At 41.7% G+C, this 17,991-nt stretch overlaps 1 protein-coding gene across 1 annotated transcript in view; it reads right to left on the bottom strand.

Moving 5' to 3' along the window:
- The window catches only part of atp10a (ATPase phospholipid transporting 10A), a 229,342-nt gene that overhangs the window by 48,183 nt on the left and 163,168 nt on the right, over positions 1-17,991 (bottom strand). Inside the window, exon 10 of the mRNA XM_059963855.1 lies at positions 11,169-11,275. Within this exon, the coding sequence (XP_059819838.1) occupies positions 11,169-11,275 (107 nt within the window). The remainder of the gene's footprint in view (positions 1-11,168; positions 11,276-17,991) is intronic.

Below are 17,991 nucleotides of genomic sequence, written 5' to 3'. Positions count from 1 at the left end.
GAAGGCAGCATCCATCATCAGGGACCCCATCACCAAGATCATGCTCTCTTCATGCTGCCATCAGGAAGAAGGTACAGGAGCCTCAGAACTCTCACCACCAGGTTCAGGAACAGTAATTACCCCTCAACCATCAGGCTCTTGAACCAAAGGGGATAACTTCTTTTCCCCCATCATCTGATTGACTCACTTTCAAAGACCACTCATTTCCCCTTCTCAATATTTATTGCTTATTTATTATTTTAATTTCTTTCCTTTTGTATTTGCATAGTTTGTTGTCTTTTGCACACTGGTTCAACACCCAGTAGGCGCATTTATTTCAACGAATCTCAGGGTTGTGTCTGGTGACATACAAGTACTTTGATAATAAATTAACATTGAAATTTGATCAATAACAGTGAGGGAGATTTTCAGATCATTACTTCAGTACTGCTTGTGGAACTTGCTGTTTGCAATCTCCTTTGTTTCATACATCGTCATAAAACCTAATAAAAATTGTCGTATTTATAAATCTGAATTTATATAAAATTATTTACAATCTATTTTCAGTCATCAGGAATTATGAAAGATGCTGTAAAAATAAAGGTGCTTTCTTGGTGCTGCCTTGTAGGAGTTGTAGGCAGTGTTAGGTGTCTATGAAGAGCTTTCAGCATAGTTAGTTTAAACAATGAGTTCTCAGAATGATTAAGGACAGATTCCTTCTTCACCTATTTTTAAATAGCGATTGAAAATTCAAACCTTTTTTTTCTAATGAAGCTTAAGTTTAAGCAAAAAGTTACCTTTTTATAATTTTCATTGGGTCTATGACATTCAATAAAACAGGTCCCTATTTAAAAATGCATTTATCTCACTCTTTCAAAAAGATGGAGTGTATTTAAATTGTATTTCCGTATTATGCCGACTTCAGCTTTGCATACAATTTATTTTCTTTCTTTATTAGTTTACATTAGTTTTGCATTTCAGTCATGATAATTCATTGCAGTTGTTTGGACTGTACAACAAAGACTAAAACACTGGATTAATGGACCGTGCATCCACTTGATAGAATAATATAACCTCGACAAGCCATATTAAATTGCTGTAGATTAACAAAGCCAGGCAGGCAGCACAGCAGCTGAGAAATTTATTTGTTTGTTTTATAACTCAGCTTTTTTTTATATTTCAGACTCCAAAAACCTGAAATTTCAGGCTCCAAGAACCTGTGGCTCAGAAGGGTAGGGAAAGGAAGAGGAAGGTAGTAGTGGTAGGGGGTTATAGTTAGAGGGTCAGACTGTGGATGCAGGAAAGAAACTCGGGTGGTAGTTTGCCTCACGGGTGCCAGGGTCCGGGAAGTTTTAGATCTCGTCTACGATATCCTGCAGTGGGAGGGAGAACCTATGGTACCAATGACATAGATAGGAAAAGGGAATAGGTCCTGAAAAAAGACTACAGAAAGTTAGGAAGGAAGTTGAGAAGCAGGACCGCAAAGGTAGCAATTTCAGGATTACTGCCTGTGCTACGCGACAGTGAGTATAGGAATAGAATGAGGTGGAGGATAAATGTGTGGCTGAGGGATTGGAGCGGGGGCAAGGATTCAGATTTCATTGGGACCTCCTTTGGGGCAGGTGTGACCTGCACTTGAAACCCAGGGGGACAAATATCCTGGCCGGGAGGTTTGCCAAGGCAACTGGGGAGAGTTTAAACTAGAATTGTTGGGGGGTGGGAACTGAACTGAAGAGACTGGGGAAGAGGCCGTTGGCTCACAAATAATGAAAGCTTGGAGACAGTGTGTGAGGGAGGATAGGTAGTAATTTCTAAGATAGGGAGATGTTCGGCACAACGTTGAGGGCCGAAGGGCCTGTATTGTGCTGTAGGTTTTCTTTGTTTCTATGTAACCACTGAACCGATCTCAGCACATAGTCTGACCATAGGCCAGGAGTCAGTCCAAACAGCGATGGTCCTCCCTGTCAACCACATCTCTTTCTGTGTAAGACAGGTTGTACAGCTACATGTACTAAAAACATTAAAATGTCAGAAATGCTAGAGGTACCAAATCTGATCCATTTTCTCCTCACGTTGGAAGGTAAGTTTTAGAGTATTATAGTCATACAACCTATCACCTTCCTCTGGTGCCTGCTGGTCCTCCACTTTTCCCAATGGTCCATGGTCCACTGTTCCCCCCCCCTCCCACCACCGATCTTTGTCCTCAACCATTATTTCCAGCTTCCACTCATTCACTTCCCCTCACCTACTTTTTCTGGACTCTGCTTTCTTCCCTTCCAGTCCCGAAGAAGGGTCTCGACCCAAATCATCAACTGTTTCTTCCCCTCCAGAGGTGCTGCCATGACTTATTGAGTTCCTCTAACATTTTGACTTCCACATCTCTTGCCAAACTTCCTCATATCCCCTCTAAACCTTGTGCTGCCTACCTTGAACCTATGCCCTTTGGTTATAGATACCTCTGCAATGGGGAATGGTTTACCACTGTCCATGCTCCCCCACAATTTTGTACATCTCTATCAAGTTCCTTTCAATTTCAATAACTTCCATAATCTGAGAAAAGAGAAGGAACTGTATTCATCAGTTTCTCCCCTTTCCCTGCTTCTCTCTTTCCATTTGCCATTCTGGTTACTCTCTCAGGCCTTCTCTTCTCCACACCTCCCCATTTCCCCTGCTCGTTTCCTATCTTTCATGGTCTACTGTCCTCTCCTATCAGATTCCTTCTTCTTCAGCCCTTCATCTTTTCCACTTATCGCCTCCTAGTTTCGTACTTCATTCCCCCTCATCTGGTCTCACCATCACATGGCAGCTAGTATTCCTTCCCCTGCCCTCATCTTCTTATCCTCTCTTCCTGTCCAGTCCTGATGAAGGTTGTCAGCCCAAAACAGTGACTACTTATTCCCCTCCGTAGCCTGACTTGTTGAGTTCCTCCAGCACTCAGCACTTTGAGTTATTGCTCAAGGTTTCCAGCATCTGCAGAATCATTTGTGTTTGTACTTATACAGTGAGTTCCACATCACTTCCTAAATCACTCTACAGGTGTCCCTCACTTTATGAAAGTTTGCTTTACGCCACTTCGCTTTTACGAAAGACCTACTTTAGTACCTGTTTTGCTAACCGAAATAAATCTGAAGAGGATTTTTGCTTTTACGCAAAAAGGCGCCCGCTTTAAACTTTAAACTGAGAAAGACTACCATGACCATAAAACCGTGCGTGGGCAGGTGTGTGCGCATGCATGTACGTGCCAATTTTTTCCAACAAATCGGTTTTGGCTAAATCTTCCCGATTCTGGTAAGTGAAACTACAGTGTACATACAATATTTCTACTTTTATATAGGCTGTATATTTATCATATCATTCCTGCTTTTACTATATGTTAGTGTTATTTTGGGTTTTATGTGCTATTTGGTATGATTTGGTAGGTTATTTTTTGGGTCTGGGAACGCTTAAAATTTTTTCCCATATAAATTAGTGGTAATTGCTTCCTCGCTTTACATTTTGGCTTACGAAATGTTTCATAGGAACGCTCTACTTTCAGATAGTGGGGCAAACCTGCGTAGTAAACCAATCTTGTTCTTTCGATTCAGAACCATTGCTATAAGGAGAATGTGGTAGCCAATTGGTAGGTATCAAGATGCCTCTAGCAGCAATATGATTAGGACTAGATAATACCCTATGTCTTGATGGAGGTGGTTGAGGGGAAGATATTGGCTCAAACATCCAGGATAACTCTCTGGACAGTGGGTCATCTGCCGAGAGTTTTGTGTTGCTAAGTCTGAAGCCTATAGGAGGTGAACTAACAGTGATCAGATCCAGAGGTGAAACTGCCGCAAAATTTGTCACAGCAAACACTGATTTCCAAAAAGGACATGGAAGTCAGTGTATACATCCCCTCTGTGGACTCTTACGTCGTGCTTCAGTAAAGCAGCCCGAATGATCAAAGCCCCCACCAACCCTGGACATCCTCCCTTTACCCTTCTTCCATTGGTCAAAAGGTGCAAAAGTCTGAACACATGTACCACCAGGCTCAAGAACATAGGGCTATTAAGTAATTTCCTACAATGGTAAATTGGACTCTTAACCTCACGATCTGCTTTGCATCTTACTATTTACCCGCAGGGAGCTTTCTTTGTAGCTGTTAGACTTTATCCCGTATTGTCATTGTTTTATTCCTGTTCTACCTCAATGCATTATGTAACAATCTGATTCCTATGAACAGTATGCAAGAAAAACTTTTCATGGTCTCTCAGTACAGGTGACAATAATAAATCAGTTCCAATTCTATTCTGGATTATGGAGAACACTGACATTTAGAGGCTGCTAATAAGAGTACATCTCTAACTCCCTGTCTGCTTTGACACTCTCCACCCACACAAATGGTCCGATGCTTTTCTTGCTTCACTTACTCTCTCCTCCACATTGCCATGACTGCATCTCAAATTCATACATTTCAAAACATCCTACTTAATCTCAATACTTAGCTGAATAACTACTTATTAATATTTATATAGGATTCTTTAAGTATAGTAGTCTGCGTGTATGATTTAAAAACGATATTTCTAGTTGTGTGTGTTTGCAGGGTCAGTATTTATTCCCTATTTCCAAATGCTTCTCAATGATAGTGAGTGTGTTCTGAACCAATGTACCCTTACAATATGGTTCATCAGGAAACTTCAGGACTTTGCATTTTGTATTTAGGATGGCACAAACAGACAGTAACCCACTGAATAATTAATAATAATTCCTAATTCAAAATGTTAATGTCATAAAACATTTTAGCAAAATCATCCAGGTTATTGAGGGAGTCCTGCTCAGAAAAAGATGCCATTTTTGATGAGGTGATAGACTGAGGCTTGTCTACCTCTCAGGTGAACATGGGAGATCCACGCCATTATTCTGCCAAAGAGCAGGATACTTATCCCTGGCACAAACACAAAAGATTCTACAGATACTGGAAATTCAGAGTAACACACACAAAATGCAGGAGGAACTCAGCAGGACAGGCAGCATTAATGCAAAGGAATAAAGAGTCAACGTTTATGATCCTGATGAATGGTCTTGGCCCAATTCGTCGACTTTTTACTCCCTACCATTGATGCTGGCTGACCTGCAGAGTTCCTCCAGCATTTTGTGTGTGTTACTCTAGTTATCCCTGGCATTCCATTCAATACTTAACCCTCAATCAATTTTTCTAAGCCATAGCTTATCCAGTCATTAGCACACAGGAGTTTATGGGAGTTTGTTGTCTACAAATGGGCTGCAGTGCCCTCTATAATGGCGAGCACTCGATTAGTTATAAAGACCTTTGGGATGTTCTGGGAAAGAAATGGAACATTTAACAGAAAAGCAAGCCTTTCACCCCACGAGTGAGAAGCAAACGATTCTCGATTAAATGAGTTCAGGCACCAATTTAAAACTCAGAGGAAGGAATTTTCCATTACAGAAGTGTTCTGGAACCTGATTCTTTAGCCAGCTTTCCAAGCAAAAAAATTCCTCGCTCCTAAAGCAGTTTTACCAGCTAGGCAGCTTTGTACAGAGGAGAGTGGAGAAGAAATCCACTGGAAGGAAAAGTGAACAAATATTTAACCTCTTAATAAAAAAAATCAATGGATTTAGCTGTTATTTTGGTTTCCAGTATAATCCCATTAAATTTACCTGGACTGCAATTCATCCGCCGCTTTACTCCCTTCCCGGCTAGAGCACCCAGGATGAACCATCTATCATCTACAAAGTAAGTGGATTGATTGTAACTGTACCACTGGTGTCAAAGTGGCTTTAAAAGTGGTGTGAGGTGCGCACTCCGATGCTGCTGTAGTGCAAACTGCACCTGTTGCTTTCTGCATGTGTCTTGCAGTATTGAGATATGTGGGCACTCCTTGTGATCACTGTACAGAGCTAATTTGTTGTTTACTCTGCCAAACTGACACGAGATAGGAACAGCGGGAAGCAACTTGGCTTCTTGAGCCTGTCCTGTTTCACCGTTTAATAATAGTGTGACTGATCAGACTGGAACCTCAATTCTCCACTCTCCTTTATCTACAACTTTTTATCCCCTTTCTTGGACCAAAAAACCCCCATAAGACATAGGAGCAGAATTGGACCATTGATTCTGCTCCATCGTTCCATCATGGCTGATTTATTATCCCTCAACCTCATTCTCCTGCCTTCTCCCTATACATTTGACACCCTTACTAATCAAGAACTTGTCGACCACCACTTTAAATACATCCAGTGACTTGGTCTGCACAGCCAGAGGTGGCCATGAATTCCACATATTCACCACCTTCTGGCTAAAGAAATTCTTCTTAGCTCTGATCTAAACGGACGTCCCTCAATTCTGTGACTGTGCCTTCTGGATTCACTCATCTCTGTTCTTCAGAATATGTCCACTGGCCAAAGGCATGCTAGTGATATGTATAAAATACACAGTGAGTGGTAAAGTGGGAGGCAGGTGAAAAAGGTGGTTGGTGTTGGGAGACCTTGTATGTGAGGGTATTATGTCCCTGTTAGTAATATAGTGTGTTATGGAGACTGAAAATTGATGCTTTCACCGTACCTTACTTAACCAAAGATAATAACCAAAAGGACATTTCTAAAAAGAACCAAAAATAAAGACCAAAATATTCAGGCTCCATATGTAGGGATAAGAATAAAAGATTGTGAGGGTTGTTTGAGCAATAAGATATTGCAGGCATAAGTTGACCCATGAGTCCTGACGAAGGGTCTCGGCACAAAACGTCGACAACGCTTCTCCTTATAGATGCTGCCTGGCCTGCTGTGTTCCACCAGCATTTTGTGTGTGTTGTTCCATGTGTTTAACCACTGCTTTCTGAGGAACCTTTTTAGATTGCATGTTAAATTTCTAACCGGTGCATCTTGGGAGTTGTGTGTATTCGATCATACCATGGGCACAGGCATCAAGAACAGTCTTATATTTTGGACTGTTGTTCAGGGGAAACTTTGCTGCACTGGAGCTTAACTGTATCTTTCAGCACGGAGATTTATTTCTGTTTTGTTATAGTTATACCACTTAAATTAAGACTGAATTCTTGCAAAGGTAGAAGAATGGGTATGTGTGATACACGGGATTAATTTAAGAGGCTTCTGGCCACCTAGGAGAGAATGGATTGAACAGTCTCTTTCTGCACAATAATGTTCTACTATTTAAGTGTATATAATTTGAAGACAACCTCAGGATGACTACATTATTATAATTCTCTGATGATCCTTGAAAAGCACGATGATGAGGTCCTCTCTCTGCTGGTTGGGGTCAAAGATGAATGTTGCATCCCAGCTGTCCACATGATATGCAAGTCAGGACAGAACAATATGGGGAGCAGGCTGTTGTCCAATTAGCTGCCCCCCCACCTACATGCAGCTGGTGAATCCAAAGGAACAGCAGAGACCAATACAGATTGGATGAACTTTATTTGTCACATACGCATCGAAATATACAGTGAAATGTGATGTTTCCGTCAAATTAGATCAGAAAAGATTGTGCTGGGCTGCCTTCTAATGTCACCATGCTTCTGGTGCCAATACAGCATGCCCACAACTCACAAATACTAACTCGTACCTCCTTAGACTGAGGGAGGAAACCAGAGCACCTGGAGGAAACCCGCGCGGTCACAGGGAGAACATACAAACTCCTCACAGACAACAGTGGGACTTGAACCCTGATCTCAAAACTGGCACTGTAAAGCACTGCACTAAACATTATGCCATCATTTGGTTGTTGAACACCATTGCAATGAACACACTTTGATAGCATACTGACACAGTACCAAATATACATGCTACAGGAAACATCATTAAGCTGGAAAGAGTGTAGAGGAGATTTACAATAACATTGCTGGGAGTTGAGCAACTGAATTATAGCGAGAGGTTGAACAGGCTGGAACTTTTGGGACTTTATTTATCGGAGCATAGGAGATGGTGCAGTGTTATGAATAAAATTACAAGGAACATAGTTAGGGTGAATACACACAGTCTTTTTCCCAGGGATGGGGAATCAAGAACTAGAGGACACAGGTTTACGGTGAGAGGGGAATGATTTAATAGGAACCCAACTTTTTCACCCGGAGGGTGGCCTGTACATGGAATGAGCTGACAGAGGAAGTGTTGAGGGATGCATATTATCATTTAAAAGACAATTGTACAGGTACATGGATAGGGAAGTTTGAGAGGAACGTTACCAAGCGCAGGCAAATGGGAAGCTTTGTCGCGTGGGCCAGTTGGGCCGAAGCACCTGTTTCCCATTCTGTGTGCCCCTATGATACTGCCAACTTGGTGTTTGTTGTTCTAAAATAATTAAAAACTGAATCATCTTAAGAATGGCTTTGGGGAGTCTCAATTATCAATTTAAAAATAATTCAACTCTGTTTAGTCACACCTAATGGCGCCCTGAATCCATTCTGGGGAGGCTTCAGACAATGGAAGGCAGCATGCTAGTGTAGCAGTTAGCATAATGCCTGAATCGCTGAGACCAGTCAGAAGTATTCAAGGACTTTTTACAAAACTCAATAGTTCTTCATCCATCAGGTAACCACTTTTTTCCACGTATCCCTAAATCCTTGCAACATTGTCCCAACTTCCTTTCCAGAAATGATTCCTATTCTTCATAGATCATGGCCGCCGACAGGAAAGCGTGGTATGGTCCATCGCTCCATTTCCTTCAGAAACTTCTTCTCTCCTTGGTACTTCAGCAACTCACACAGGGCCAGTTATCAGGATTTAATTCCCTCCACTGTCAGTAGGGAACTTGTATGGTCTTCCTGTGACCACTGTGCGGGTTACCTCCAGGCACTCAGATCTCCTCCTGGATGCCCAGTCATGTGGGTTAGTAAGTTGTGGGTATGCCAGGCTGGCACTGGGGGCACAGTGACACCTGCAGCTTGCCCCCAGCACATCCTCAGATAGTGTTGATCGTCAATGCAAATAACGCATTTCACTCCATGTTTTGGCAAACATATGACAAATAGAGCTAATCTTTAATTTTTAATCCTTACAATAGGAAATGGCAAATGCAGTTTATTCACTGTAGTACTGTGTGCTAGTGAATCAGATGAAAACATTCTAACCAGGGATAGCCTGATGAACACACCCATCCACAGACCTCACTGACAGGCTGGAAGGACGTAAGTGCCATTTCTCTGCTGGTGGAAGCAATTAAGGGCTGCATTGCCTTCAGAGGTGACACCAGGTTAGTACCCTTGGCACATCATTAGAGGCAAATCTGCGGCACAAGTGAAGCCGAGTTGATCAAATATTGCAGAGGAGTCAAAAGCTCTTCTGCTGTGGGACAATGGAGCAAGGAAGAGTGAATGCTGATGGAAGAACAGCAGGACAGTGCTCGTGAGATGGGTAAATACAGTGGAGCTCAGTGCATCTAAACATCACAGAAGTTTCATGCCGAAATTTGTTTCAACAAGTTATCTGGTGGGGGACAAATGGGTAGCATCTGTGGAAGCAGAAGGATAGCTGACATATCTGGTTGAGGCCTAGACCACTACTGAGGCAGGGTCTTGATGCAAAGTGTCAACCTCCACAGATACTGCCTGTCCTCTAGCAGTTTGTTTCCACTCCAGACTCCAGCATCTGCATTCTCCTGTGCCCTGATTAAACAGGTAGGCTGCCTCAGTAATGGAGGATAACCTGCATGGGTTACACCAGGACCCTCAAGGACGGCTTCTAACTCACTGTTATCAGACTCTACAATAAGACAGATTATTGACCTCAGAATCTTCCTCTTTACGATCTTGCATTTTATTGCTACCTGCCCGCAATTCATCTCCAGCTTTTACACTGCATTTTACATTGTTCTATTTCAACGCACAGTGTAATGATTGCATTGCACAAACAAGGTGCATGACATGTTTTTTTACTGTATTGCAGTACATGATAAACCAAAGGTTGCTCTCTCAAAAATGAGGCATTCATCGTTCAAGACCCACCACCCAAGACACGCCTTCTCCTTATTACTACATTCGAGGAGAAGGTACAGGAGCCCAGAGACGCACACTCAACATTTTAAGAACAGCTTCTTCCTTTCTACCATCAGAATTCTGAATGGACAATGAACCCATGAACACTTCCTCATTACTTCTGCTCTCTTTTTGCACTACTCATTTATCTTTTTTAATATGTATTTATTATAATTTATAGCATATTTCATGTATTGCACTGTACCACTGGCACAAAACAATAAAACAATAAATTTCACAATATTCTTGGGCCCTTTATTGAGTGTATCTGCTCATTAAAGTAAATATCTAATTAGCCAATCATGTTGCAGCAACTCAATACATAAAAGCATGTAGGCATGGTCAAGAGGTTTAGTTGTTCAGACCAAGCATCAGACTGGGATGAAATGTGATCTAAGTGACTTTGACAGTTAAATGATTGCTGGTGCCAGACAGGGTGATTTGAGTATCTCATAACTTGCTGATCTCTTGAGATTTTCATGAACACCAGTCTCCGGAGCAAGAGTTGCTAACCTTTTTTATGTCATGGACCAATACCGTGAATCAAGGACCTCAGGTTGGGAACCACTGCTCTAGAGATTAGAGAATGGTGCAAAAAACAAACAAAAAAAAAATCATCCAGTAAGAGGCGGTCTGTCAGCGAAGATGCCCTGTTAACGAGAGTTCTGAGGAGAACGGGCAGTCTGGTTTAGACTGACAGGAAGGTGACAGTAACTCAAATAACCATGTGTTACAACTGCATTGCATAGTAGAGCACCTCTGAACACCCAACATGTCAAACCTTGAAAGAGATGAGCTACTGCAGCGTATATATCAGAAACTCAGTGGCCACTTTAGGTATCTCCCATACCTAATAAAGTGGCCGCCAGGTGTATTTCAGTGACAACAAACTTGATGCTGATTCTGATCAATATTTGTATCAGTGCCAATGGGTATGTTGGCTTCTTCCCTTTTGTTTCATAGGTGCCAAAACAGTTCAAATAAATCTACAGCAAACAACATGGAATCACCCTTGCAAGGAGATTAAAATCATGAGCTACTGCAGTCATAACCAACTGTGGGTAAACACAGCATAGAATGGTTTTAAAGCATGCCTGACAGTTGGTATGGACTCTGTGGGCCCAATGGCCTGGTTGCTGACTGCAGCACTCTCTATTCTATTAGTCTGCACAGAGCAAATGGATCCTTAAGGCTTGCAAAAACACTTACCCGTTTGGCAATGCAGAGTGTCCGCAGTCCATCTGTAGCATACTGGTTTAGGTAATTCTGGGTTTTGTTCCGAATTTTTCTTGTGCGTTTGCCTGTAGTGTTTTCTTCTGAGTTGAAAAGATAAATAAAAAGATCAGTTAAAATCTGCAAGACAATAAAACATTTAACATGCTGTGCAGTTGCTAAAAACAATATAAAAATGATTAAAGATGCTTCGACAGGTCACAACAAATAACTCAAGAAAATTATCCCAGATTAATGCATTGTACATCTGAGCAAATTAAACATGTTCTTCCTGGAGGAGGATCATTGAATATTTCTCCCTTTTCATCTAAATTAGTTATCCAGTTGCCATGGGCATTCACTTTCATTTTGAGGAATAGACCTGTGGCTCTGCCTGTTTTCTGTTTGATCACCCTTTCGAGGCACATTTCTGGTGGAGCATGCTTGTCTTGGCCATCTGTTTAACCTTATCTGAGGGCAATGTGCAACATGGCAAACTTTGTTGAGATGCCAAGTTTTCAGTGGCCTCCAGCCTTTTGCGCAACAAGGACTTGTAACTCATAACATCAAAATACTGCGTGACGAATAAGCTCTTCTCGGGCTTCCAGAAGGAGAGTTAGTTCGTCGTATTCACCAGGAAAGCACTAGCTCCTTTTTCAAGATACTGTATATTCTGCACCTGATCAATCGACCACACACAAAATGCTGGAGGAACTCAGGTCAAGCAGCATCTGTGAAGAGCAATAAAGAGTTGACATTTCAGGCTGAAACCCTTCATGAGGACTTCAATCAAACGTGTGTAATTAATACACTTGTACAACTACTTCAAGTCTGCTTATTTCTAAGGTACGTGTGTCACAGTAAGTAATGGCTGCAGTATCGAAACTTCTTTATATCTTTCAGATTGCAATTATGGTTGGAAGAACACCAACACAAGAATATTTATCAGACGTTAAGTGTTGAATATGGTCTTTTGGAGTGCATCCAATCAGCTGCTTGTTTTTCCATTTACGATGCTGTCAATACATCTCTTTTTAATTTGATTTTAATGCTGCTTATGCAGGTTTTAAATCCAATGTTACGGATGCATATCTACTGCATGACACTTATGATCAACATTAAGCTGCACTGGCACTTTGCTTCAAGTGAATTGCAACAAACATTGGTGACTATCTCTGACAGTCTTCCATTTACTTCACTGATGTTCACTTGGTGTTTCTAAATCAATGTTCGGCAAAAGGACTTAACTTCAGATAAAAAAAAACACTCAAGAGATGCATCAACTCTCAAATGCAAACAAATGGGAAGTGGTGATAATTATTCAGGTGAGAGTGATTATTTTGGAAAAAAATATCTCTATATGTAAAATTCAGTGCGCACCTGTTTCTGTCACTGGGCAAGAAACTGCACAGCACCAAATTTTTGCACACACTGGGTCATTACAAACTAGAGGGAACATTGCCTATGGGATGCCCCTAGCACATTCTCAACTGACTCAAAACATTGCATTTCACTGTATGTTTCAATGCACATGTGAGAAATAAGGCTAATCTTTCTAAATTAACAGCATTTCCCCGCACCCCTCCCCCCGATAAAGGTTAAACTGTTCTCTTTGTGACTCTAGGCCAGGGTTCCAATCTTGCTCTTGACTGTGGGCATTTTCAGCATTTCAGTAGGGACCATGATTGCTGTTCATCCACTCTGATGAAAGGTCACCTGCCAACAGGTTAACTCAGATTTGTTCCTTGATTCCTTATTGGTTTGCAAGTACAGCAGGATTTGGTTTGCAGGCTATTAAGAATTAAATGAAATGTTGGCCTTCATTGCTAGAGGGATTGAATTTAAGAGCAGGGAGGTTATGCTGCAAATGTACAGGGTATTGGTGAGGCCGCACCTGGAGTACTTTGTGCAGTTCTGGCCTCCTTACTTGAGGAAGGATTACTGGCTTTTGAGGCAGTGCAGAGGAGGTTCACCAGATTGATTCCAGAGATGAGCAGGTTAGACACTGAGGAGATTGAGTCGCCTGAGACTGTACTCACTGGAATTCAGAAGCATGAGAGGAGATCTTATAGAAACATATAAAATTATGAAAGGGATAGATAAGATCGAGGCAGGAAAGTCTTTTCTACTGAGAGGTGAGACTAGAACTAGATTCAAGGGAATAGATTTAGGACGGTGATGAGGAGGAACTGGTTTTCGCAGAGAGTGGTGAATCTGTGGAATTCTCTGCCCAATGAAGCATTGGAGGTTACCTCAGCGTTTTGTGTTTGTGGCTCCCAAGAGGTCTTCTCTTTTCCGTAATTCTGACAAAATATTCTTGACACAAAACACTAACTCTGTTTCTCTTTTCACACCTGAGTGCTTCTAGCATTTTAAGATTTCCAGTATTTGACTGACTGGCTCATTTGATGAGTATTGATGGCTCTTTGAAATTGACAGCAAAGCAGTGGACAGCACAGTGACAAAGTATATCTGCTTCATCACAGCTCTTGAGACCTGCGTTCAACCCTGACACTACCTGCTGTCTGTGTGGGATCTGTACATACTCCTGCGGTAGTGTGCATTTCCCCAGGTGCTCCGGTTTGTTCCCACATTCCCAAGAATGTGTACACTGGAAGGTTAACCGGCCACTAAAAATTGTACTGAGTGCAATGGTGACCTTCGATAGGATTTGATGTAGAACTAGAGAGTATTAATAAAACTGGATTAAAATAGGTTAGTGCAAATCGGTGGTTGATGGGCAGCACAGTCTCAATGGGCTGAAGGGACGCTATAGGTCAAAAGAAAAATTATCTCTACCAAGCTCTAGAAATGCAACACTGCATCAGTTGAGCAAGTAGCATTAGACCATAAGACAGAAGGGCAGAATTATTTTATTTGGCCCATCAAATCTGCTCTGCTATTTGATCATGGCTGATTTAATAAATCCTCAACCCTATTATCCTGTCTTCTCCCTGTACCCTTTGACACCCTTACGAATTAAGAACCTATCAACCTCCGTTTTAAATATACCCAGACTTGGCGTCCATAGCCATCTGTGCCAATGGATTCCACAGATTCACCACCCACTGGCTAAACAAATTTCACTTCACCTCCATTATAAAGAGACATTCTTCTGAGGTGCTCTCTGGTCCTAAACTCTCCAACCACTGTAAACAACCTCTCCACATCTATTCTATGTAGGCCTTTCAGTATTCCGTAGATTTCAATGGGATCCCCCTCATTGTTCTAAACTCCAGCAACCATAGGCCCAGAATAATCAAGCATTCCTCATGCATTACCTCTTTCATTCCTGGGATTATTCTTGTAAACCTCCTTTGGACCCTTCTCAACGCCAGTGTATCCGTTTTTTTTTAGATAGGGGGCCCAAAACGGCTCACAATATTCCAAAAGCGGTGCGACCAATGTCTTATAAAACCGTCAGCATTACGTCCTTGCTTTTATGTTCCCGTCCTCTTGAAATGAATGCTAACGTTGCATTTATCTTCCTCACAGGACTCAACCTGCAAGGTTACCCTTCAAGGAATCCTGCACCATGACTCCCATCCTTTTGCATCTCTGATTTCTGAATATTTAGAGAATAGTCTACGCCTTTATTCCTTCACCCATACACTTCCTTCTACTGTATTCTACCTGCCATGTCCTTGCCTGTTGCCTTCTGCAGACTCCCTACATCTTCAATGTTACCTACCCCTCCACCAACCTTTGTACCATCCACAAACTTGTCCAGAAAGCTATCAGAGGATTGTGAAGTTAAAAATTGACATGCCCAGCTCCTTGAGAAATCCAAAAAGGGGCAGGTGCCTCTCTATGCCAAGTGCCTCTCTATGCCAAGAGTTTAATCTGTTTCCAACAGTTTTACTAATCACCCAGGCATCCAAAGACTCGACACCAGTGCCACAGTATTCTTTACTTCTAAGGAAGTAGTTTCACTTCTAAGCTGTGACATATAAAAATGTGCAGATCCTTTCTGCTGAAAAGAATATCGATGAACCGACAATGCACAACAAGCTTTTGATCATCGTTGCTATCGACAACTGTACAGGTGGACATTTCGGGAAGCTTCGGAAGGAATGCTGTTGCTAGGGCAATAACAATTACCCAGGAACTGAACATGGCATGCTGGGAAAGTTTCTATATGCCCTTCAGTATGCCTTGTGCGAATGCGAATGATTAAGTTAAGAAGGTTTGATGTCAGCATGGTGACTTCAGGGATGGAGGTCTTCACATTTTTCAGGTTATCTGATGACAGAGAAACCTCAAATGATGCTGCACTGTATCAGCATTATCGCTAGAAGAAAAACTTCTAAGGGCTGTGATGATTCATTCAAAGTTTAAAGCACATTTATTATCAACAGTACATGTAACCTTGAGATTCTTTGCTTTTCAGGCAACCACAAAACAAAAAAACCCAATAGAACCCATTAAAAAAACTGTCAAACACCTAATGTGAAGAAAAAAACAATTTGTGCAAACAATAAGAATAAGCAATTGACACTCAGAACTGAATTTCACAAAAGTGAGTCCACAGCCATGAGGCCAGTCATCACTGCAGCTTGTCCAGGAGCCCATTAGTTGCAGGCCACAGCCTCAGACAGGTAAACCTTGACAAGCCATGTGCTGAGCCGCCTTTCCCTCACCTCTGGACCGGATACACTGACCTTTCCAATCTGGCCGTCCAAACCTCGGGTCAGGCTGAGGGACAGAGGGTCATGAATGGAGCACGACGCATTTACATTCACTATCCACACTGTGCAGCAGACAAGGATCAAGGATCAACTTTATTCCCCATATATATTTACATGTATTAGCAGTTTGCTGTGGTGTACTGATTAGGGTGCAACGTGCAGCTAAAAAAAATTACAAAGAATAGAGAATTACATAAAAGATAAAATGCAAATATGGATTAAACTGCTGACAACATAAAAAATCAGCATGTATAGAGGGTCTGGGGCTACCTAGAATAGTTAATCATATTCACTGTCTGCAGGGAAGAAACTCTTAAGATGGCATGAAATTTTTGTTTTAATCAACCTATCGTGCAAATAGCCTAACACAGGAATTCACTTATCACTGGGGAGGTAAAAATGAGGATTCTCCATGCAATGCTACTGTCACCCAATGACAAAAGATTGCGTACAAATCCCAAATCAGTTCTGCTGTTATGAAGGAAAATAGGAGGGAGTCACTGACTGAGGAAAATTAATAATCTTTCCGACAGAAATTTTAATGAAGAGTCCATTACCAGAGCTGGCTAAACTCCCACAGGCCATTTGTTTTTGGTGTCTATGATAGTTTACAGGTTTTCATCTCAAACTTTGAACATCCACTGGCACAGAGAACATTTTACAAAAATAGAAACTGCAGTCAGTGTCATTATTGTCAGGATGCAAGAATCACTTTGTCAGCTTCCTCAATGCATTAACCTCAGAGACATTATCCTGTCGAAAATTAATCACTAATTTCTATTTTGTGTATTACAAGTTACTGGTCAGACTATCATCCGACACTGCAGGTTCTACGTCAGACCATGATCTTATTTCTATGGTCAGGAAACTTTTAAGGCATTTTTCCACAGAAATCAGAATCAGAATCAGGTTCATTATCACTGACATGTGTTGTGAGATTTTATGTTTCTGTGACACCAGTATAATGCAAAACATAAAAATCACTATAAATTACAATAAAATTAAAAATATAGTTTATAAAACAATTTTCAATATTTTATTTCCCTCTCCTGACACTGCTACAAACCAAAGTCTTTAGTAAATGTCTACAGATATGCCGTGGGGAGCATTCTGACTGGCTGCATCACCGCTGGTATGGATGTTAAAATGCACAGGATCAAAAGAGGCTGCAGCAGATAGCAGACTCTGCCATTTCCATCATGGGCACAATTCTCCCACCATCGAGGGCATCTCCATAAGATGGTGCCTCAAGAATGTGGGATCTATCATGTAGGACCCTCGCCATCTGGTCCTCACAATCTGCCGTCTTCTTATTTCTACCAACGGCGATGAGGTACAGGTATGTCAGCGATACAAAACCTAATTCTGATTCTCGCTAAATGGCACTGGTGAATTGGCTTGGTTTTGTGATAACCTGGTGGTTTCATTATCATGATTACTGATCCAAGCCTTTCAATTCCAGATTCCTTTAACTGAATAAGAGCATGCATTGCTAATCCAGTGACACAACTCCAGAGTTACAAACTAAACCCAATCTGCTCATGCTGGATTTGGGAAAATAGTTATCATAGCATTTTCCATGAGGAAAACAGTTCAGGAATGGGAAACATAAACACAAGAGATCCTGCATTTGCTGGAAATTCAGAGTAACACACATAAAATACTGGAGGACCTCAGTAGGTCAGGTTGCATCCATGCAAATAATTAAAACAGTCAAAATTTCAGGCCGAGACCCATCATCACCACTGGAAATGAAGGCATGAACATCAATTTCTCCAAGATCCAGTTAACTTTTTTTCTCCTCCTGCTTCCTTCTTTTTCAGTTCTACACTTTGGCCCCACCACTTTTCTGGCACACTCTTTTCCTCACTTGCCTATCACCTCCTCCTTCCCTTTCTCCAATGATCCACTCCCAACTCCTATCAGATTTCTTCTCCTCCAGTTCTTTGAGTTTTCCACCTATCACCTCCCAGCTTCTTATTTCATCTCCCCTCCCCACCCACCTGGCTTCACCTATCACTTTCTAGTTTGTCCTCTTTTCACTCCCCCACCTTCTTATTCTGGCCTCCCCCCCAACTTCCTTTCCAGTCCTGAAGGTGGGCCTCGGCCTGACACCACGACTGTTTATGCAC

The sequence above is a fragment of the Hypanus sabinus genome, chromosome 3 (genome assembly GCF_030144855.1).
Source record: "Hypanus sabinus isolate sHypSab1 chromosome 3, sHypSab1.hap1, whole genome shotgun sequence".
Classification (NCBI taxonomy): domain Eukaryota; kingdom Metazoa; phylum Chordata; class Chondrichthyes; order Myliobatiformes; family Dasyatidae; genus Hypanus; species Hypanus sabinus.
This window is presented reverse-complemented; position numbering and strand designations above follow the sequence as displayed.